At 53.2% G+C, this 22,547-nt stretch overlaps 7 protein-coding genes across 7 annotated transcripts; 5 read left to right on the top strand and 2 right to left on the bottom strand.

Moving 5' to 3' along the window:
* Positions 1-825: 825 nt before the first annotated feature.
* Positions 826-1,437, bottom strand: CCOS01_03071 (uncharacterized protein; the record flags this gene model as incomplete). Its single annotated transcript, XM_060451257.1, has 1 exon — positions 826-1,437. The coding sequence occupies one exon, from the start codon at positions 1,435-1,437 to the stop codon at positions 826-828; it is 612 nt and encodes a 203-aa protein (XP_060317522.1).
* Positions 1,438-3,798: 2,361 nt separating this feature from the next.
* Positions 3,799-4,161, top strand: CCOS01_03070 (uncharacterized protein; the record flags this gene model as incomplete). The annotated part of the gene is made up of 1 exon (XM_060451256.1): positions 3,799-4,161. One exon carries the CDS (start codon positions 3,799-3,801, stop codon positions 4,159-4,161), a length of 363 nt encoding a protein of 120 aa, XP_060317521.1.
* A 1,612-nt stretch (positions 4,162-5,773) lies between these two features.
* Positions 5,774-6,948, top strand: CCOS01_03069 (fructosamine kinase; the record flags this gene model as incomplete). The annotated part of the gene is made up of 3 exons (XM_060451255.1): positions 5,774-5,960; positions 6,070-6,757; positions 6,855-6,948. 3 exons carry the CDS (start codon positions 5,774-5,776, stop codon positions 6,946-6,948), a joined length of 969 nt encoding a protein of 322 aa, XP_060317520.1.
* Positions 6,949-7,692: 744 nt separating this feature from the next.
* On the top strand, positions 7,693-10,410 carry CCOS01_03068 (sey1; the record flags this gene model as incomplete). Its single annotated transcript, XM_060451254.1, has 4 exons — positions 7,693-7,784; positions 7,851-8,282; positions 8,335-10,070; positions 10,127-10,410. 4 exons carry the CDS (start codon positions 7,693-7,695, stop codon positions 10,408-10,410), a joined length of 2,544 nt encoding a protein of 847 aa, XP_060317519.1.
* Positions 10,411-11,153: 743 nt separating this feature from the next.
* Positions 11,154-13,303, bottom strand: CCOS01_03067 (cupin; the record flags this gene model as incomplete). Its single annotated transcript, XM_060451253.1, has 4 exons — positions 11,154-11,269; positions 11,325-12,941; positions 12,999-13,138; positions 13,224-13,303. The coding sequence occupies 4 exons, from the start codon at positions 13,301-13,303 to the stop codon at positions 11,154-11,156; spliced, it is 1,953 nt and encodes a 650-aa protein (XP_060317518.1).
* A 586-nt stretch (positions 13,304-13,889) lies between these two features.
* CCOS01_03066 (ribonuclease HII) lies at positions 13,890-14,942 on the top strand (the record flags this gene model as incomplete). The annotated part of the gene is made up of 1 exon (XM_060451252.1): positions 13,890-14,942. One exon carries the CDS (start codon positions 13,890-13,892, stop codon positions 14,940-14,942), a length of 1,053 nt encoding a protein of 350 aa, XP_060317517.1.
* Positions 14,943-20,061: 5,119 nt separating this feature from the next.
* On the top strand, positions 20,062-22,235 carry CCOS01_03065 (hsp70-like protein; the record flags this gene model as incomplete). Its single annotated transcript, XM_060451251.1, has 4 exons — positions 20,062-20,111; positions 20,220-20,296; positions 20,353-20,655; positions 20,710-22,235. The coding sequence occupies 4 exons, from the start codon at positions 20,062-20,064 to the stop codon at positions 22,233-22,235; spliced, it is 1,956 nt and encodes a 651-aa protein (XP_060317516.1).
* Between the last annotated feature and the right edge of the window lie 312 nt (positions 22,236-22,547).

Genomic DNA, 22,547 nt, shown 5'->3' with positions numbered 1-22,547 from the left:
CCTACACATCTAATTTTAGGGAAGTACAAAGCAGAACCTGATAATCACAGATAGATTAGCTCATATCTTCATTTCTCCCTTATGACTTCAAAATCCCTCCATATCACTAGGTATTCCATTGCTGGCCGAGGCACGGGATAGCTCCGTCGAGAAGTCAAGGTCGAACTCGGAGACCATCCGGTAAAGCGGCCGAAAGTGGCCCGAGCTCCCAACCCGTGCGCCTGTCAAGACACAACGCCAACCACGTGTCTGCACTGCTGCAGGAAGCTGCATCTGCAGGCTCATCATGTGGCGTCATTTCTTCACCTCGACTTTCAGACATTGCTAGGATCCATCTTTCTGCACGCTGCCAGGCGACTCCAGAAGCAGCACGTTCATTTGTACTAATACTGTTAAAAAAAACTTACAGATACACCAGAACAAATCTTGACTCCCTCGGCTCAGCTCCAACCTACCCCTTGAGCGCCATTGCGTATAACCATATTGCGGCATAATGGCAACCGAGATGAACCCTACCTATCCAATCGTCTTGTCTGATTCAGTATAGATGCTATCTTGACGACATCATATGTTTTTCGGAACCGAGAGGTCGTACCTATGACGGTGAAACTCGCTTGATCGCAGTTTTGGAACCTGCTACAAAGTCAGCGACCATTATTGAAGTTGTCAAAGGTTGTGACTTACAGAACTCATCTCGGTATGACTTTGCCAGTGCGCCAGAGTCAGCCTTTCACCACGTTTAATCCATCCACTATATCTGTTGCGTGACCGCTTAGTTGGTGGACGTAATACTCAGGTGCCGCGGTGGAAGTCGGACGGAGAGCCTTAGATGTTGCCATTTTCGACACCAGCTATCGGCTCTGGTACAACACTGACTACGACTGACCATGACTGGCATACATGGACCAGGACGTAGACGGGCCGGTCTTGCGCCAATACCCACTGAGCCACGACTCTGCACAGTATGATCATGGGCAAGGCTTTCCTCAATCGTCCCAACCACAGTCGCAGTCTTCGGCTAGCCAACCACCATGTGCTGATATCCGCTCGAGCTTGATCCAGCCTCCTCGCGGTAGTCGATCCCGCAGCTCGAATGATCTCCTTGGCATTTGATAGCAGGCTGCCGGCAAATTGCAATATTCTGCGCAGCCAAAGACGCGATGAGGGTTTTCCCTCTTGGTGGGAAGCGGTGGCTGCCGTGCTCTTGTCGTCGTCATCCGTAGGCGTTATTGCGGAGGGCTGGACATAGCAGGAGAGCTGGTACGAGTAGTATTCCTCAACGTACTGCTCATCGGACGCATCGTTCTCGAATTCCGGTAGCCGGCAGAAGGGGTTCTGTGGTAGTGTTGTTGAAGTATTCCAAGTAGTGTTTCGCGCATTTGTATGGCTCCAGTTGCTTCGTGCCGGGCAATACGAAGGCCGCTGACACACATCCATCTGGTTTGAGATTCGTCATTCCCAGCATAGGATTTTACTAGAGTTGACCGTCAGGGTTCATGTCGTTAAGCTGGGTTGACGATGGGCTGTGATGTGGAAGTCAACCCATCTTAATGCCTTGACGGCTTAATAGTGAAGGGCGAGGCGAGACTATAGACGTCCCGTTCTCAAAGACGGCAGTTCTTTGCGTGTCCAGGCATGACAGCCATTGAATCCGGTAGAAGCCTCAATAACCCTAGGCTGCTCTGAGTTCAGCAAAGGTCCTTGGGTAAGCAGGTGCTGGTAAAAGACTCACACATCATAATGCAATTTTAGTACTCAGACTAGAAGAGACGCGAACCTCAAGGAGTAAGAACATGCCTGATGATTCTGCTGCATGTTAGGTACTAGAATGAAAGAAGCGATAAAGGAGCTGTCTTAGCAAGCCTAGTTGCGAATTTGGGAAGACCCCTGTCTTTGATCTGATATGACTTTCACTTTGTCTCAGCAACACTTGTTGCTTTGAAGTCGTTTAGTAACTGGTTAAAATCCGATTTCTTTAAAGGAAAGACGGACCAAAATGGTAATTGGCAAAGAAGAGCAGATCAAGAAAGACATCAACAGTCACAAGTGTCGGGCCGGAAGAACCTATATCATCAAATTGACTCCGATGCGACGCCGAACGTAGTGATCAGGCCATTCCACTCCGCAAATCCCAGGACCCATCTCCGAGATCCCTCCAGCCACAGCATCTGTCGGCACAAAATGGATACCCCTTCGGCTATTGCGATTCTCGGATGAAGGGGCGTCCACAACAACCATCGAGCGGAAGGGAAGGGGATCCACCGTGAGGCTCAACAGACATGTCGTTTCCCTGCCCGCGGTTAACTCTCTTGAATTCCTCTCGAGATCCCAGTCGTCGTGACCGTTTGACCTTACAATACCCTTGCTACGGGAATAGCGTTCCCATGCATCTCTCCCGTTTCTTGAATGTTCTTAGCTTGCATGCTAGCGAAAGGCCCTCCCGGCGGACACTTCCCGAACCTTGCCCATATCTATTGACACTGACCAGGGTCGATGACGCGAATTTTGGTTTTTGTTCGGGATGACTCCTTGACGGGGTCTGGACTTTGGTGTTGCGGATGATGGAGATACTCGCCATTTCTTCTCGCCACTTATTCCCGGGTTTTCTCCCTCACGAAGACACCTCCAAAACTTCTGGAGACCAAATATTCTTCTCATTTTTTTTTCGGTTTCCGAGCAGAGACACCAGGCTGAACGTGTCCGCTAGCTACCGTTTGCTGATCGGCCGGATGATCGGCGCCTTACACAGCTCGCGGTCGCAGTCGCAGTCGCGAAACCGTTGACGACCTCGCAGCCACAACCGCAACCTCGCAACGACGAAGCCAGCGAAACAGTTTCAAGTAGGACACCGCTCAGGTCTTATCGCACACCCGGTAATAGAAAGATGAGGAAAAAAACTGTTGATTCCATGATGGAATAGGCTCCACATCGTATGTTGGCCGTAGGAACAACAAGGAAAAGCGGGCTCTGACATTGCGAAGACTCTCCGAACCAGTCCCGAGCCAACTTTAAGGTGAGGTGAGAAGACGTTGGAGGCGATTGGCGAAACCGCGAATGTGACTAACCCAACCAGTACGTACCCCCTTCGAACCTCACAAATCTCGCGACTAACTTGTACCTAGACCATTTTTCTCTCCTTTCCTCTCAACTTTTCACAACGCCGTCTTCTTCGAGATTTCGCTAGTCTTCCTGAACTCGAGTGAGCCTTGGACACGAGACCGAGCAACGACTGCAGTCTTATTGATAGCGGTTCCAAGGAAGCGAGACGCACATGGCATCGCACTTTGGAGGTGCGCCGGCGGCGGCAGCCAGCCCGGTGCTAGCTACTTAGGCAAGCGCCCAGTCGAAATTGTTCTTCGTACACCTCAGCCGGGGCGTCGAGCTTTTGCAAGTGTGCAAGCCGTCCACTCAGCTCAGCTTCACATGCAGGTAGGTCATGGGTATTACATCCAGGGGTCCCACAAGACCGTCTTTGACCTGGGCTCGGCCGGCCATGGTCTCGGAGGTCATTCATCGTGGGTATATAATCTCACTGGGGCCACCCTTTCCCGAGAAGTCTCCCTCCCCTTGTCTCGGTTTTCCTGTCTCCATCTCCATTTCTGTTTCCTCGCCTTCGTTCCAGAGTCTCTACGCTTTCTTGTCAAGGGGGTCACCGTTTGACCTTTACCAAGTCCAGTCGATCTCTACTTATACCCTCATACACACGCATACACATAGACCCTCTGGACTTGGTTCACTGGTCCCTTGATCCCTTCCTTCTACTTCATCTCTCAAGCTCCAACAAACACCAACATCACAATGCCTTCCGAACAAAAGCCGCTCAGCTGGTGGAAGCGCCACTGCACCCCGCCGCCAGCCATCAACCGAACTCCCCAGTGTCCATGCTCCGCCTGCTGGAACGCCAACGGCGAGCACTGGAAGACGACCGTCCCACAGACCACGGCGCCAAATTACACGTCCATCCCGAGCCAAGCAGCAGCAAAAGAGACACGGACGATGGCTCTGCGACGAGAGTCAGAATCAGACCTGACACCGCTCCGCCGCGAAGAGACTTCGTCGACGACAAACCTCAGCGTCTACTCCCAAGATAGCAACGCCAGTTCAGACCGCGCCTCTGTCACCGACGTTCACCGCCTAGCTCTGGGAAAGGAAATCGTCTAAGAGGGTAGAGAAGGGAGAGGGAAGGGGGTGATGAGGGATGGAGGGGAAAGCGAATGACAAGAACGCGAGGAAAGCTGACTACATCTGGGCTACATTTACCCCGGGAAGTGGCATCTTGGCATTGGGGGAGTCTGGACCATTCTTTCCGACAATTCCTCTTTACTTGCCCTGTGTCGCTCGAGCAAGGCCGGCCGTCCTTTCATTCAGGCAGGTTGGATCACAGCCCCTCAATCCTGCCCCCGGACGCCAAGACGCTTACTATCGTCAAGAGCATCGTTGTTCTCGCAAGCTGCACAAGCGACGGTCCAGAGCACCAGATTTAGGGTTTGAGATGCCAGATAAGGGGTCCTTGGGTCGCAGTCGTTGGACGAACTGGGAGCGACGCCGGCGGGCGTCCACCCCCTAGCTTTGTGTTAGCGGGGGTGGTGGACTGGTCCCGTTGGGCTGGTGAGATCTCAATCCTGGGGAAGTGATAGGATGGGGTAAACAGAAACATGCTCTTGGGTCTTGGCCCTTTGGTGTGGTGCCGTGCCGCTGGTGGTTGGCGTGCTAGCTATCTCGCTTTTGGCTTGAGGTGGGCTTGGAGAGTTGGGGTAATGGCAGGCCTGACCAGGTATGGTATGCCGGGGGGGTTTTTGGCTCCCGCATGTCAGCCAGTCAGGCGGGACGGAGAATCAGCCAAATGAGGTTCGCTTGGTTGGTCCGGTGGTCTCTCGGGAAGCCGTGACTGGGATGTTGTGTCAAGGCGATAGATACCACGAGATAGAGAAGGGTGTTTTGGTGTTGGTACATTGCGGAGGGCGTTACTTTCTACACGAACGCTGGAGGATGCTTTGGGTTTCATTTTGCTAGTTCAATAAACATTACACCAAAGACTTCGGTACCCGGGTTTCCAGTATGATTTATCTCATCTTTCAGAAAGCTTCCAGGTTTCTATCATTTCTCTGCTCGTCCTACTGTCTCGACGAATCATTTCGAAGCTTTGGCGGAGCATCTACGGCCCCATCACGGCCCCGTTATCTTGGATCGGTCGGGAGCCTAACCCCACCATTGCACCGGGAGCCGAATCAGGTATTTTTGGAGCAACAAGCTTTGAAAACAGCACGCAATAGCTTTAAAGAGTGACAACAGCAGCACCTTAAGGCGATCTCCAACAAAGATAGTCAACAAAACAAAAGTATAGAGCGCTTCTGAGCGGCAAACACAGCACTGGCAGTGCAAACAGCAAAAGACAAGGACCGACCGCGATTCGAACGCGGGGCCTAGAGATAAACTGCGTTTAACTGCAATCTCTCGCTCTACCACTGAGCTATCGATCCAAGTGGTTATTGAATGTGAGCATATCCACCAGAGCAGTGTTTAACACGGGTGAGAGGACACGGTGGCTGCAAATGACAAACACAATGGGTCTCTGTGGGGCTGAAAGGCATGCAGCTTGGGGCGGTACAGTCACTGTGGAGGCCGTTGCTATTCTACGTCACTAAGAGCTCACCCCAACGGTCTGAGCTGGTGGCATGTAACTGAGTTGAGCTCCAGAGCTCAACTTTGAATCACACAAACTACCAGCCTGTCAAACCAGACTCGGTCGAGTCAATCCCACACATCTCGAAGAATGGCACCACATGTAGATCCAGCCATCCTCGAAGCCCTCCAGCTTGATCCTGAACAGACCAAAATCGCGTCTCATGGCGGCTCCGGATTCGCATCATCTTTCAAACTCACCTCTGTCATCGATGGTCAGCCCACCAACTTCTTCGTCAAGACGGGCTCTGGGAAAGACGCCGAAGTCATGTTTAGAGGTCGGTGAAACCTGGCTGGAGTGCAGAGCAATCTGGTGAAGAAACACATCTGCACTTGATTTGGCATCCAAAGCTGTCTTAGAAGCAGGAGCATTGACACTTCCCGCAGGCGAACATGAATCGCTAAACGCAATCCACAACGCCGTGCCGAATTTCTGCCCAAAGTCGCACGCCCACGGGCGATACCAATCATCCCCGGGCACATACTTCCTCGTCACAGATTTCTTGGATCTGGGATCCTCGGCCCCTGGCGGATCGGGCATGTCGCTGGCCGCGAAGCTCGCCAAGATGCACACGACCCCGGTGCCCGTCCCGGAGGGTTTCGACAGGCCCATGTACGGCTTTCCTGTGAGCACATGCTGCGGCTCGACGCCACAGGAGAACGCGTGGAAGGAGACGTGGGCCGAGTTCTATGCCGAGAACCGGCTGCGCGGCGTTTTGCGCGCAGGGATCAGGAGGAACGGCGCAGATGGAGAGTTGTCGGAGGTCGTGGAGACCGTTGCGAGCCGGGTTGTTCCGCGGTTGATCGGCGAGGACCGCATCAAGGGGATCAAGCCGGTGGTGATCCACGGGGATCTATGGAGCGGAAACCACGGCCGTGGCCAGATTGCGGGTAAGGGCGGCGCGGAGGAGGTTGTCTACGATTCGTCGGCCGTGTATGGGCATGCCGAGTACGAACTGGGCATCATGAAGATGTTTGGCGGCTTTGGGAGTAGTTTCTGGAACGAATATAATGAACTGGTGCCAAAGGCGGAGCCAGTTGAAGAGTGGGATGATCGAGTTGCACTTTACGAGTTGTAAGTCCACTCCCTCGCGCCGCTTCGAGCTTTCGCCCACTTGCTTGAAGGGGGGGTTGCCATGGTGATTTGCCCCGCTAACTTGTAGGTGTCGCAGATATCACCACCTCAACCACTATGCGTTATTTGGTGGAGGATACCGCGGAGGCGCCATGGGGATCATGAAGAAGCTGATTTCAAAGTATGGCTGAATCAATTGAAGTTTATCGGTATTACCATGACGTTGGGAAGATTGGTTTGTGCTTGAGGAATTCCACATTAAAGCCGGCCCGCGCCGGTGGGAACCATGAACTTTGTATTAGCGGCCAACCGAAATGACTGACAGCTCTTAGTTTCAGGGACGGCAGCACTGGATGGACACAGTCGTCTCCGTTGAATAAAAATTGTAGTCAGGAGCCTCACATCGTATCTCATTACCCATACAATTCACCATGACTGGTCCGCTATTCGACGGAGATACCTCTCATGTCGTGGTCACGTCGTCTGATGTTTTCGAGGGGATTTTGGAGAGATACCAGGATTCACATGCCAGGGGTTGCCCTGAGACCGAGCCTCCAATCACTGGGTGACTGGCCACTCGTTGGGAACTTGGGGGAGGGAAACAGCACGGACCAACCATTCATCCGGCGCAACTGCACACTTTCCCACAGTGGAGGGCAGTAAAGCCAGGTGGGAAAGGCAAGATTAACGGCCCATGACAGGGGAATTTGATCACAAGGGTCGATGTGGTCACTTCCTCTCCCAGCTGCCAACTCCCATTAGTACGCACTGCACTTTCGCCCCTGTTGCTACATTGCACCCGAACAACGTTTGGCTTGCTCTCCCGTTCCTTTTCTTCCTCTTCTTCCTTACCTATTTCTGGAAAACGACAATGACCGAATAAACCCTACGAGACTTGCCCCTCCACATTATTTGCTTCACTCGTCGCTGCAACCATGAACGGCCACTTTGCTGCTGTCGGCGAAGAGCCGGATGCCCAGAACTACGAGCATGGCATCCAGGTCATTGACGATCAGAAGGACTTCAAGTACGATACAATCTCCCCCGCCTCAACGAACCGACGATGATCAACGGCTAACTGACTACTGTACAGCTCCCATGTCGCAACATATTTGCAAAAAGTGCGCGTCGCCGAGGCGGGGTTCAACTACCACCTCATCTCCGTCTTCGGCTCCCAATCCACCGGCAAGTCGACGCTACTGAACAACCTCTTTGGTACCGACTTCTCCGTCATGTCCGAGACGATGCGCCAGCAGACTACCAAGGGAATATGGATGTCCAAGAACAAGAAGGAATCCGGCATGGCCGAGAACATCATCGTTATGGATGTTGAGGGGACTGATGGACGCGAGCGTGGCGAAGACCAGGATTTCGAGAGAAAGAGCGCTCTGTTCGCACTGGCAACTAGCGAAGTCTTGATTGTCAACCTCTGGGAGACACAGGTCGGCCTGTACAATGGTGCCAACATGGGCCTACTCAAAACCGTCTTTGAGGTCAACCTACAGCTCTTCCTCAAAGACAAGCAGTAAGTCGCCCTGCGCGTGGGCAACCCCGCCGCTCGCTAACAGCCTACACAGGTCGAGCTTGAGATCACTCCTCTTCTTCGTAATCCGAGACCACCTTGGCACGACGCCCCTTGCGAACCTGCGCAACACCCTGGTCCAGGACCTAACTAAGATCTGGTCCTCCATTTCCAAGCCGCAGGGCCTCGAAAATTCGCGCATCGAGGACTACTTCGACTTCGCCTTTGCCGCCCTCCCCCACAAGATCCTGCAGGCTGATAAGTTCACTACCGAGATCCAGAACCTGGGGAGGAGGTTCACTGCGGGGCACCGCACGAGTGGGGCCAGCACTCAGGAGTTCGATGGCGGTGTATTCCTCCCCGAGTACCACCGACGCATTCCCGCCGACGGCTTTTCGCTCTACGCTGAGGGCATCTGGGATCAGATTGTCAACAACAAGGACCTGGACTTGCCGACACAGCAAGAGCTGCTTGCGCAATTCCGTTGCGATGAGATCTCGAGGGAGGTCCTGATTGGTTTCGATACTGCCGTTGTACCGCTTGAGGAGAAGCAGTCCGAATCTGCCAGAGCTGGTAAGCCCGCGGTACTGGCCGATCTGGGTGTGACGGGACGCGAATCTCGTGAGAAGTGTCTCAAGGCATTCGAGATTCAGGCCAGCAGGTATCACAAGGGTGTCTACTCGCGCAAGCGCCAAGACTTGGAAGCTAAGATCGACGGCCGCCTCAAGACGCTTTACAACGCACAGCTGTCCGCCGCTCACAAGGCCGCCATTGCTTCCTTCAGTGAGCACGTTTCGGGTGCTGTCAAGGCTGGCCAAAAGTCCGGCGCGGCCTACGAATTTGCTGAGATCGTTACCGAGGAGAAGAAGAAGACGCTCGAGTTCTTCAAGACCGAAGCTGAGAGCCTCGCCATCCCTGGCGTCGCTTGGTCCAACTTCAAGTCACAGTATGTGTTGTTTGAGAAGGAGTTGGACGACGTGAGCGGTAAGCTGCGCAAGGAAGAGATGCGCCGGTTGGCCACGAGGGTGGAGCGATGGGTCAAGTCCCGCTTGGGCGATGCGATTGGCCTCGAATTCAACAAGCTCGGCTCCGGTAGAGCTGGATCCGGCGCCCCCGAGACTGGCGAGAAGCCTGCGGAGAAGGATCTTTGGGATCGTATCTGGACCGTGTTTGTCGATATTGTCAAGGACGCACAGGGCAGGTTCACCGACCGTGCCAAGAGCTTCGAAGCTACCCAGGATGAGGTCGAAGTTGGTCTCTGGCGCCTCAGGCGCAAGAGTTGGGTCGCCCTGCGCGAGAAGATTGAGGAAGAGGTCATGGAGGGCAACATTCTGTTGAAGCTGAGAGAAAACTTTGAGGACAAGTTCAGATACGACGAGGCCGGTGTACCGAGAATCTGGAGACCTACTGACGACATCGAGGGCATCTACACCAAGGCAAGAGAGTCGACGCTGACGCTCATCCCATTGTTGTCAAAGTTCAAGCTTTCGGAAAGCTACGGACCTCCTGAGTTGCCTGCCTGGATTGGAAATCAACCCCGTGGAGTTGAGCCCAGCGACGAGGAAGACTTGACACCGATTGGCGGTGTCGATGAGGAGGATGGCAAGAGCCTCGAGGAGGAGATGACTGTTCTCAGCGAGAGCAAGCGTCAAGACCTCGTCATCCGGTTCAAGAAGACCGCAGACGGTGTCTACGTCGAGGCCAAGCGTAGTGCCATTGGCGGTGTCGCACAGGTACCCCTGTACTTCTATGCTCTGCTGGTGGCTCTTGGATGGAACGAGATCGTTGCTGGTGAGTTGTGTCTCTTTATTATGATGTGTGTTGAACCGAATACTAACTTACGACAGTCCTGCGCAACCCGTTCCTCTTCGTCTTCCTCATCATGCTCGCCGGAGGTACCTACGTCGCGTATACGCTCAACATGCTCGGGCCCATGTACCAGATGGCCAACGCGGCCGCCAACCAGGGTGTCGAAATTGGCAAGGCGAAGCTGCGCGAGTTCATTGAGAACTCGGACACGGCGCGGCAGGCGCTCGCCATGCCCGCACGCGATAGCGATTCCATCAGCATGGACACGCTCGACAGCCGGGGCAAGAAGAAGAGCGCTGAGGATGATATTGATGACATTTAGATTTTGTCTCCCTCGTGCGCGCGCGCGTGTTTGTGTGTTTAGGTTAAGGTAGTTAGTTGTGAACAGCTGAAAATGAGGCTGCGTTCCAGACGCCCGATAGAGCGAGGGAAGAAGGGGTTTTATGAATAGGGAGGCAAAGGATATAATGTCTATAAGATACGTTTTTCAATTTTGATGAAGTGCCATGTGACACCCGTGTAAGCCCATGACTTTGCTCGCACGATATCGTCAGCCTTGATTTTCATATAAAAGGATTTGACGCAAGGTGATGAAACGAGGTAACCTGCGCATCCACGGCTTCTGGTTTCACATGTTTGCTATACATCACCAAGTCCATTCACAAAGTACACTGTTGCAATGGCAAGTTTATCACAGAAAACGGGATCCAATACTCAAGAAACGCGACTTCGTGGATATTGATTGATGCAATTATAAACCTCCCTTCAAAGACACAAAAAAACAGCCGCTACTCCTCATGATGGTCCTCCAACTCGCTCATCCCGGACCACGGCGCAAGCTCTCCCCTCGGTTTAAGAAAGTCCTGTTCTTGGACCCAAAAGGGAAACCCTCATCCAACAGCTCGGAACCGAATCCAAACGGGCTACCTCTTGAGCCACTTTTCAGAGGGAGAAAGAGAAGACGGGATATCTCGCAAAACACACTGCCGACGGCCAAACAACCAGAAGAAACCTAACAGACGAGCCGATGTAGATCCGCCGTCTCTATCATTCATAAATCGACTTTCAGCCTATAGTCGTATCCTGGGAGAAATTGGCCCCCGCATTGCTCATCTCGCAACCCTGAGCAAAGAAGATGCGAGCTGGGTTTTCGTAGTCGTTGTGGATACTGTAATAATTCCCTGCACGACAGTCAGTAAATCGTTCATACTCAAGACGCAGACAGGAACGGCTTACCTCTTGGCACAAACCACATGCCACCGGCGCTTATTCTAAACTGGGACTCGTGTACCGTAACCAAGACCTTGCCTTGGAAGACGAAAAACACCATCTGCATCTTACGCGAGTTCTTCGGCCGCTTTTCTGCGCCGGGCGGGAGGTCGACGACGCCCGAGCCGAAGAACGGCAAGCTGAGGGTCTTTGCGAAGCGAAACGTCGCGTCCCGAATGTCCCTCGTCTGGATGGCGCCCGCGGCGACGGCGATCCGCTCCTCGTCGATCTCGACCTGCTCGTTGATAGCGGGCGGGTTGAACTCGTGCTCCGGCTGCCAGACCACAATTTCGCCGTCGACGCTGCCCGGGTCCTGCTCCCATGGTTCCGCCGGCTCTTCGTCCTCGGATTCAACCTGCTGTCGCCGTCTGCCTGCCTTGGCAGTAGGCCTGCGGCCTCTTGGCCTGCCCTTCCTCGCAGCCTCCCGCTCCTCTTCCTCGACGCGGACGACCTCCTTGACGCTCGGCAGGAGAAATCTGTTGCCCTTCTTTCCATCTTCGAAAGCCTCGTCCTCGTCGTAGGTGACGTGCTCGTTCTTCCAGAACGCCAACGGCTTGTAGGACTGGCGACCGGATCTCGTGTGGGTGATGGAATGGGGGTCCTGCTTCTGCTTTTGCGATACCAGACCGCGCGCTTTAGGCATGGGCGGCCCCTTTTGCACCACGCCCAGAATCGAGTCCTCGCCCGCTGCGGCTTGCGGCTTGCGTCCTGGCCTGCCTTTGGGTCCTGGTTTGGCTTTTGAGGCGGCCTTGGCCGTCTGCTTCGATGATTCCCCCTCTTCCTCCTGGGGCGCAGCTTTGGGCCGCCCCCTTGCTCCGCCCGTTGCCTTCTTTGGTTCTTTCCGCTGTCGTTTGGATGCGCGATCGTCTTCCTCTTCTTGCTCCGCCTTGTCTCCGTCGGAATTACGCGAGCGTCGTCGTTTGGGCGCGCTGACCTCTTCCGCCTCAGGCTCAGGTTCGTCTGACTGGGTCTTCTCCTTGCCCTTGCCCTTGGCTGGCCTGCCTCTCCTCTTGACAGGCGCTTCTTCTGGTTCGGACTCACGGTTTGACTGTTCTTCTGCCTCTTCCTGGATAGCTGGCTTCGCCTTTGGCGGACGGCCTTTGCGCTTGGTAGGCTGCTTCGGAGCCTCCGCTTCTGAAATTTCCTCTGTTTCCGATGCTGCTGGCTCAGATTCGGGTTCTGGCACTTGACCGTCGTCCATGCTGACCATTTGCATCGACTCCTCCTCCCCGTTTTCGACATGGCCATTTTGCGCCTGTAGCACAGCCTCCTCTTCTTCTTCGTCTTCGGAAGAGACTGCGCGTCCACTCTTGAATCCGTTGGGACGTTTACCGTTCAACCCGGGTCCGTTTTTCTCCAGGGCGCCGTAGTCAAGTTTGCGTGAAACTGGAGCTCCACGAGTTGGCTGAGGTTCTATCGGCGACGATGATCTCCGCTGGGGTGACAGCCGTGTCGGTGACGAGGAAGGGCCGAAGCTCGGGTGGCGCATCGCAGGTGATCCGAGGTTTGTCTTGCGCGGGGAGGTCCCTCGGGGAACGAGCCGAGGGTGGTTCTTCATAATGGTGGAAGGCCCGGGACCGGATTCTAATACGGAGCTTCGTCAGAAAGCCAGCGATGTTGCATGATCTCAGTAGGGCTTACCCGACTCCAGCTCCATGTCCTGTTCTCCATCGTCGCTGGCGGATCCATTGTCCTTCTCCGGTGAGGAGAAAAGGCCGTCGATGGGTTGCATGCCATGTTCGTCGCGTACGCCCGTGTCGGGCAATTCAATGCCAGTCTTGCTGTTGGGATGTCAGTCTAACAAGTCCATATACAAATTCGAGCTTGCGATCCACGCCAGCCCGAGAGAAGGAGTGCGCGACGCACCGTCCTTTCACACCAAGCTCATGGAAATCGCCTGTGGAGGTCTCGCGACGACGGACGTTGCTCTGTCGCGGCGGTGCCATTGCGAATGTGTAGTTGTGAAATGGTCCGGTTCGAGAAATTTGATTAAAATTCGAGATGGAGCATCCCGATCTGGGTCTTCAGCACGAGTGACTCGGGTGAGAATGAAGGGACGTTGTGGACCAGATCGTGGCCGTGTTTATCTTGGGGTGAGGTGTTGTTGGGGAGGTTGACCGCGCGCAACTTTTTGGTTGGCAAGTAAATTGACGACGCGCGCTGGACACACCTGTGTCGATGGACTTTCAGTGGCCGGGGCCTGCTGCAAATCGGGGTTGACAGGGGCAGGTACTTGTGGACTTGGCGCCCCTGCTCAACGCGTCCCCATTAATCTAGACGCGTCGAGGGGCTAGCCAACAAGATTTCCCGGTCCTAAGTTCAAGTCACTTTGAGTGAACAACTGACCTTGGTCTTCACAGTCTCAACTATTTTGGTTTTCAGCTCGAAGTTGGAAAAGACGTGTTGCACTTAATTCTCAAAAGATACCCATACGACAACATACCGTCCATACGACACTGCTCTTTTACCTTATAAGCGATACCTGGGGCGAATCCAGATTGCTCTCAACTCATCTCCAGTTCACCAGTCACAATGGAAGACTCTCCAATGGTCGAGGATATCGCTCTCGAGACTCCAGTCCCGGGTGCCTTTGTTCCCCCTTCTATCAACGAAAAGGCCATTCTCTCGGGCGACTCATACACATACTTCTCCCCAGTTCCCTCAACACTTCTCCCACCAGCCTCATCGACAAAAACCAGCACACCTGACGAATCAGATTCACCGGCAGCGTCCGGCACTCCAGTCTGCTTAGGTGTCGATGAAGCCGGCCGCGGACCGGTCTTGGGACCCATGGTGTATGGTGTCTTTTACCTACCCATTCCCCTCTCGGACCCCTTACTCCGTGAGACCCATCACTTTGACGACTCCAAAGTGCTCACACCGGCCGTCCGCTCACAACTCATGACGGCTCTGTGTACGCCGGGCTCCGACCTGGCCGAGACTTGCGGCTTCGCCATCTCAGCACTCAGTGCCCGCGACATCTCATCAGGCATGATGCGCCCGGGAGCCAACTACAACCTCAACGCCCAGGCCATGGACGCCACCGTTGACTTGATCAAGGGTGTCTTTGCGCAGGGCGTCAACATCCAGGAGATTTACGTCGATACCGTCGGTCAGCCCGCCGCCTACCAAGCCAAGCTCCAGCGCTTCTTTCCCGCAACAAAGATTACAGTCGCGAAGAAGGCAGACAGTCTCTACCCCTGTGTATCGGCCGCTTCTGTATGCGCAAAGGTTACCCGTGATGTTGCGCTTGAGGTTCTCTACAAGGGGCGAGCCCCTGACGCTGCGGCAGAGGGAGAGGAGGGCATGGCCTGGGGTTCAGGATATCCATCAGATGGACGGTGTGTGTCATGGATGAGATCCAACATGCACCCGGTGTTTGGATGGGGTCCCGAATGCAGGTTCAGTTGGGGCACGGCCAAGGACATGCTCGAGGCAAAGGGAAACCCAAAGGTGGAATGGCCGGTCGAAGATGACGGCGATTCCGCGCGGATGACAGACTACTTTGCGTCGGGGAACAGGGAAGAAGATGGTGATGAATTGGGGACTTGGTTTGGCAGGCCGGCTGGCCTAGAGGCGTTTTAGTATAATAGTTCAGATTGGGATTGTAAAGTATGCCTCGCTGTTTGAATGCCGCCTTGAAAGTCTTGATATCTTGCGCTGCCTACCCTTACGACGTCCACATGTATGACCGATGATATGTGAATAGGCTGCAGTAAACAACGATGGTTTGCCTACGTTTAGGTCTCATCGACATCGTCTACAGATAGCGCATTTCCATCATCATGACTGTAGAGTAGAGGTCAGCCACTGTTATGTCACAGTCCTTCAATGAGATGGTCGGACGTAGTCATACAGTCCCCGGCTGCGTCTGGCCAGCATCACGAACAGCCTCATTGTCCACGTTTCTTAGTATAACCATGTTCCAAGTGTTGACAAACAGCGACAAGCCAATGCTTTGCATTTGTCCACCTTCTCAGCCATGCCAATGCTGGTCATGTCACACGGTTCCTATCATTTATTGGCGTGTCTGTGTGGCACCACGTCATGCTGTCTACTTGACTCGCAATCGAGACGGACTCCCCTTAGTCTGATCATCATGTCGTTTTGACGATGAACACAGATGCACACCTTATGTACGGCTATCATGATCGATCTATTATGAAGGACAGGAAAACACGTACCATCAATCTTCATCGCCACATGGTCGCATCTTCCGTTGGCTACTCTTCATCAAAGAGTAGATAGGCTTATTTTAGGTTTCCAATCACCGTGTTGATCAGCCATGAATGCACCCAATACTTGATGTATTCGGTATCATGCACATTTTGGTTGTCAGAGACGTTGGCTCAGTCGTGATCGGGTACCTTCATTTGAACATCAATTGTCACTTGCGCTTCTTTGCTGAACACTTTATGTTCAATACGTGTAATAAGCGATATTCACCCCAGCTTCGGGAATGCCTGTTCACATTCTCTGTCTTATCAGTAAGGAATCGGCCAGGCCAGCAGGCCCCTCCCTCTCCATCAGTCATTTGACTGTGGAAGGTTTACAGGAAGTCTTTCACTCGGTCCACGGGGATCAAACAGCTACGGAAAGCATCGAAGCAGAATTACGATGTTTGGAATGTTCCCTACTCACAAAGAGGGCATTTTGGAGTGGCGGTAAACTGATGATACTTACCATCAGGATATATTACGAGGAAGCCAGCATAATATGACAATCATTAACTCAGGCATTGTGACATGGATAGGAAACCTACGTGACATACAACTGTCTAGGAAGGATTGTTCGAAATCTCAAAAGACCCACGCAAGCCGAAGCTGCGTTCCCCTTTCAGCAGAATCACCGGGCGGTAAAGGCACTGTTCACGTACAAAGAGCTTCACAGTTGGCGAAGAAGCGCAAGTCTGGACCCGTAGGAGATCTTATAGAGGCAAGCTAAGGCGACTACTCAAGTCATATAATTAGAGGCAATCTTTCCCGTATCGACTATGCGTGACCTGTCCACGATATACTCTACCAGACGTGATCACCTTTGCGCTACTATCGTTTCCAAACCAATACGCTTTACTTGCCACCAATCCGTCAACAAAACACTTTTTAAAGAGCCAGTCGTCGCTTTGTTTCGGCGCTTGACGCTGAACTTACTTCCTTGCCGGAAGCTTCATCATGTCGATGCCTAAGACCCCTGTTAGAGCCAGAATCAGAAAATTCTGGATCCCAAGTGAGCATGCGTCACTTGACGACACGGCAGGCAACCCCATGATGCTGGATGAGGGCACTGCCGGAATAGTTCGGAACCCTGCCAAAAAAGACAAAAAACCGCTATCTAGAGTTTGAGGTTTACGATCGGGGGGACACTCGCTGGGGACTTTATTACAACCCCAAAAAGTTCAAGGACCCTGCCATCGTTTCTGAGGAGTTCCTCGAAATAGGCACTCTCCCGGCGTCAGGTTCTCTTACGGAAGTTTACAAGCCGACCACGATCGCAAAGGCCGACGAAAGTATCGAGATGCCGTTTGAACGCCTTCTCGTCACATTCAATTCATAATGATGATCTAGATCTTGCCGGGGTGAGTCTTTGGCAGCTTGACATGTTGAAACAGCCAAAGAAAATCACGAGCATCGCGGGGAAAATGGTTCAAGGTTAGTGGACGAAGTAACTTGTGACGAGAACATGAGATCTTGAGAGTAACGCTAAGTCTCGAGAAGATGGGAACTCTTGATTTGTTTCGAAATGGAATGCCTAGCCTCAAGGAAATCATATCGAGGGCTACCGAGGTCGATAGACTCCCTGCTGAGGAGAGAACAACTTAGATAACGAGCACGTACTCTACATCACTGTCTACCACGGGAAGGACGACTCTTCTTCGGAAAATTTCAGAACCCATTTTCTTCATTCGTGAGACCCGGCTTCAAAGCTAGCCCTGGCCCAGAGAGTGGCCTCAATTGGAACAGTCCAGTCTTGGAGTTGTATCGTGTTGCAAATGGCCTTTAGACGGGGCCAGAAAGAACCCGTCATGAGGATGGTCCATCTTGCTGTGTCTTCAAGGGACCGCCGTGCAGAGTGGAAGACAGCGGTAATGTCAAGGATCTCGATAGACTCGCCGCCACCTTTTGTACACGTCCAATGCCAGAAGGCGTACGAGGCACGAAGGAAACCATTCAGCGCCTCCGCCTTCCTTTGAGAAAGAATGATGGCGGCGAATGGAAAGTCAAGGATGGCGATTACATGGTTCCCGCGGTCGAGATTGCAATTTTGTCGACGGGTAATCGCCATCCTTGTGCATACGAGAAATTTTCTGGCGTCGGTCTATTCGACAACTTCAAGGAAGTGTTTAGAGTTGCCTGTCGCATCGAGTATACGAATGCAGACGGAAACCTCGAAACTCGATACTTGACACAGGAATCAGCAGTTTCACTGCCAGATCTCTCTAAGATCCACGGTACGAAAGAACAAAGAGACGCTATGGAAGGGAGTTGGGCCCAGGCAACGTCCATCCTCGCGACATTTGTAAAGAAGTGAAAAAGGGGACCCGAAAGTGTCCCAAGCACCCTCATAGACGGTTGACCGATCAAGCTTCGCAAAGTCGCACCCAATTTCTTCACAGAGGGACTGAGGGTTTTCACTCCCGAGAATACTCCCGAGAAAGAAGAATCGGACCGGCCCAGACTGCTTTCCGGCAAAGAGAAAAGGGAATTACCTGACGGGAGGAGTGGTTTTGAAACTCGGTGGTATTCCACGAGCATAACAACTTGGCAGCAGCCATTCGTTATCAAGGAAAAAAGCACTTCTCAAGCTTCAGAGGCTGGTCAAACGGAGAAAGCAGGCGATGGAAATGTCAAGTGCAAGGAGCCGCGTTGTTTCGTTTACGACTAAACGGCGGCTCTTAATTCCGAGGAGGATATTTAGGAATAAAGAAAGGACCAGACCGATTGGGGGATATGCGACATCGCTGATTAGCAGAGGCCGCTCTCGCGCTTTGAGGCCAATTATTTAGTCCCCTCGCGCGTTGGGTACACCTTGCAATCGAATGTGCTTGTAACACTCACTAGTTCGAGTACTTAGTTGAATCTATTCGTTTCAAGAACTCGACTGAAATGCATTTGCGGGACTGCAGTCATTTGTACCCGAACAGCCGTCCGGGCTGTGGTCATCTCAAGGTTCCGAGCCCGATTGGAGACCCACTTGTAACGGGATCCTCCTTTGGTCAGGGCCGGCCGGTCGGCTGGGTAAGTGGGGTCATTTCCGATTGTCGCAGCTTTTTAATAGACCATCTCTACGGAATACACAGTATCCGTGCATTCCTTACCTACCTTACCTTAGGTACCTTTGCCATTCCTGCTGGTGTTGGCGGAATTTCTGTCTTTGCCTCCGCCTTTGGTTGCTTAGTCGTTGTTGGGTACTGCCATCCATAGGAGCATCAGGTACGAATACGTACCAAGAAATTGAGAAACAGAAAAAGCATAGAGGTACGAGAGGGGACCATATCAGTAGGAGGAACAGAAGAAAAAAACCCCGCAATGGTGGGTTTCATTGGGCTGCCATGGCAACAAAGGCTGCCCTTTGCACACCTACATGCAGTGTTCACCACCTCACACACCACCAATCCCAAGAATAATTGCGATAGCAGCCTGATTTCCCAAATCAATTCCTTTTGCCTAGCTGTACGGAGTATCAGTCTGCCTGAATGGTCTTGTGAATGCTGCAGTCCCTTGCATCCCTTCTCACTTTCGCCGCCGCATTTCTTGGCGCTCACAACCCAACCGACATTGATCGCACCTTCTGTTGACTTCAATTGTCGCCTCTCGGTTGCTTGAGATCGAGGGGTCTGACTAAGGGGCAGAAAGGCCCCAGAAAGGAGACTCGAGATGGTTGTAGTGGATAATGGATGCTTCATGAAGAGTCGCTGGGTCCGGTCGCTGGGCCACGCAGCAGTGGCCCAGTCTGGATGATATCACCTCACCAGCGATGGAAATTCTCTTGTCTGGAGCGGTGTGGATCCGTGGACGAGAGGGGAAAAGTAGAGGATACCTACACAGACCAGTTTTAAGGCGTGCATGGGAGCCAAGCCAGGGTACTGTGACAAGGGGCGCAAACGGGCTGCCCCTCCATAGACCTCATGGAAGGTTATGATGTCAGCGAATCGCCTTTCGCAGAATCTTTCTCTCGTCGCTGGAATCGCCTTGCGAAGCGCTGGGGAATTGCCTCGAATCCTGGAAAATTGGAAACTTTGCCTCCTGGAGAGGCTGAAAAGGCCCTAGTCCCGAATTAATCCTTGTAGGGGTTGGTAGAAAATTTCAGGCGTGTTCGAGAGGCTCCTGGAAGTGTCCCCAGCTGGGCCGCAGCGATTGTGGTACCCCACCAATTGAGGGTAGGTGGAAGAGGAAAGAACCATTTCGAATTTTTGCGGGGCACTGAGTCGCTCCTGCCTCCTACCTGCCGTCTACCTTTTAAGAATCCAAACACCAACTCTTCGCATCTCCTGTCTCTTCACTCTTCACGAAATCCAATCCTCTTCTTAATACCCATCAAAAATCAGAAGTGTCCAGCGCATTTCTTTTTTCACCGAATTCTTGATCGCTGATATCAACTCTACCGGAATACAACTTCTCCCGGTTACGCGCACGAAGATACCCCTCCTTCACTCGCAAATTCTAAAAACACCACAACTCTTCTTCCACACACCACAACCGTCACAATGGCTTCCGGAGGCAAGGCTGTCGGTATCGACTTGGGTACCACCTACTCGTAAGTTACTCTCCTTTTTGCGCTCTTTTCTCGTTCTCAGCGTGCCTTCCCGCCGCCTATATTCCACCACCACTCCATATGGTCACAACATATACTAACAGCAATTAGATGCGTCGCATACTACTCCAACGACAAGATTGAAATCATTGCAAACGACCAGGGAAACCGGACAACTCCGAGTTTTGGTAAGAATTCTGGAATTGTCGTCGAATTGGTGATCTTTTGCTAACTTTTTCCGCAGTTGGTTTCACCGACACTGAGCGTCTGATCGGAGATGCGGCCAAGAACCAGGTCGCCATGAACCCCCACAACACCGTCTTCGATGCCAAGCGTCTCATCGGCCGCAAGTTCCAGGACTCCGAGGTCCAGGCCGATATGAAGCACTTCCCGTTCAAGGTCATCGAGAAGGGCGGCAAGCCCAACATCGAGGTCGAGTTCAAGGGCGAGACCAAGACCTTCACTCCCGAGGAGATCTCCGCCATGGTCCTGACCAAGATGCGTGAGACTGCTGAGTCTTTCCTCGGCGGCCAGGTCAACAATGCTGGTAAGTTACACATGTCCCAACATCACTTGAGAGTCACAAACTAACTTGTCTCAGTCGTCACTGTTCCCGCCTACTTCAACGACTCCCAGCGTCAGGCTACCAAGGACGCCGGTCTCATTGCCGGCCTCAACGTCCTTCGTATCATCAACGAGCCTACCGCTGCCGCCATTGCCTACGGTCTTGACAAGAAGGCTGAGGGTGAGCGCAACGTTCTCATCTTCGATCTTGGTGGTGGTACTTTCGATGTGTCTCTCTTGACCATTGAGGAGGGCATTTTCGAGGTCAAGTCCACCGCTGGTGACACTCACTTGGGTGGTGAGGACTTCGACAACCGCCTTGTCAACCACTTTGTCAACGAGTTCAAGCGCAAGCACAAGAAGGACCTGTCCTCCAACGCCCGCGCTCTGCGCCGTCTCCGCACTGCTTGCGAGCGTGCCAAGCGCACCCTGTCCTCGTCTGCCCAGACCTCCATCGAGATCGACTCCCTGTTCGAGGGTATCGACTTCTACACCTCCATCACCCGTGCTCGCTTCGAGGAGCTTTGCCAGGACCTGTTCCGCTCTACCATCCAGCCCGTCGACCGTGTCCTCACCGACGCCAAGGTCGACAAGTCCCAGGTCCACGAAATCGTCCTGGTCGGAGGTTCCACCCGTATCCCCCGTGTCCAGAAGCTCATCTCCGACTACTTCAACGGCAAGGAGCCCAACAAGTCCATCAACCCCGATGAGGCTGTTGCCTACGGTGCTGCCGTCCAGGCCGCCATTCTGTCCGGTGACACCTCCTCCAAGAGCACCAACGAGATCCTTCTTCTCGATGTTGCCCCTCTGTCCCTCGGTATCGAGACTGCTGGTGGCATGATGACCAAGCTCATTCCCCGCAACACCACCATTCCCACCAAGAAGTCCGAGGTCTTCTCCACCTTCTCCGACAACCAGCCCGGTGTCCTCATCCAGGTCTACGAGGGTGAGCGCCAGCGCACCAAGGACAACAACCTTCTCGGCAAGTTCGAGCTTACCGGCATTCCCCCCGCTCCCCGCGGTGTTCCCCAGATTGAGGTCACCTTCGACCTTGACGCCAACGGAATCATGAACGTCTCCGCTGTCGAGAAGGGTACCGGCAAGTCCAACAAGATTGTCATCACCAACGACAAGGGCCGTCTTTCCAAGGAGGATATTGAGCGCATGCTTGCTGAGGCCGAGAAGTTCAAGGATGAGGATGAGGCCGAGGCCCAGCGTGTCTCTGCCAAGAACGGTCTCGAGTCTTACGCCTACTCCCTCCGCAACACCCTCAGCGACTCCAAGGTCGACGAGAAGCTTGAGGCTGACGACAAGGAGAAGCTCAAGACTGAGATCGACACCATCGTCACCTGGCTCGACGAGAACCAGCAGGCTACTCGCGAGGAGTACGAGGAGCGCCAGAAGGAGCTCGAGGGCATTGCCAACCCCATCATGATGAAGTTCTACGGCTCTGCTGGCGGTCCTCCCGGTGCTGGCGGTGCCCCTGGCGGCTTCCCCGGTGCCCCCGGCGGCGCTCCCCCCGGCAACCACGACGACGGCCCTACCGTCGAGGAGGTTGACTAAATTGATACCCTTGATGAATTCTTTCCTTAGAGTCCGAGTCATGGGTGTGGCACCGCATCGGCTGCCACTGGGTTTCACGACTAGACTTTTGCTTTCTTTGCATTTATGAAATCACGATGGGAAAAGCACGGTTATGGGTCAGAGATGTATTCTAGCTAGACTCCGCGGTTTAGGAAGTCTAATACAAAACAGTAAAATTATTTGTTCATTCATTCATGCTTGTGATGTGCTCTTATACTCGAATACTTCCCCATAATTGTACGACTCGATTATGAATGGAAATTGTAGTGGTTGTAGTAAAAGGGCTTCACT

Source organism: Colletotrichum costaricense (assembly GCF_030867565.1).
Source record: "Colletotrichum costaricense strain IMI 309622 chromosome Unknown Scaffold_3.1, whole genome shotgun sequence".
NCBI classification, from domain to species: domain Eukaryota; kingdom Fungi; phylum Ascomycota; class Sordariomycetes; order Glomerellales; family Glomerellaceae; genus Colletotrichum; species Colletotrichum costaricense.
The sequence above is the reverse complement of the archived record's forward strand: the minus strand, read 5'-3'. Positions and strand labels throughout refer to the sequence as shown.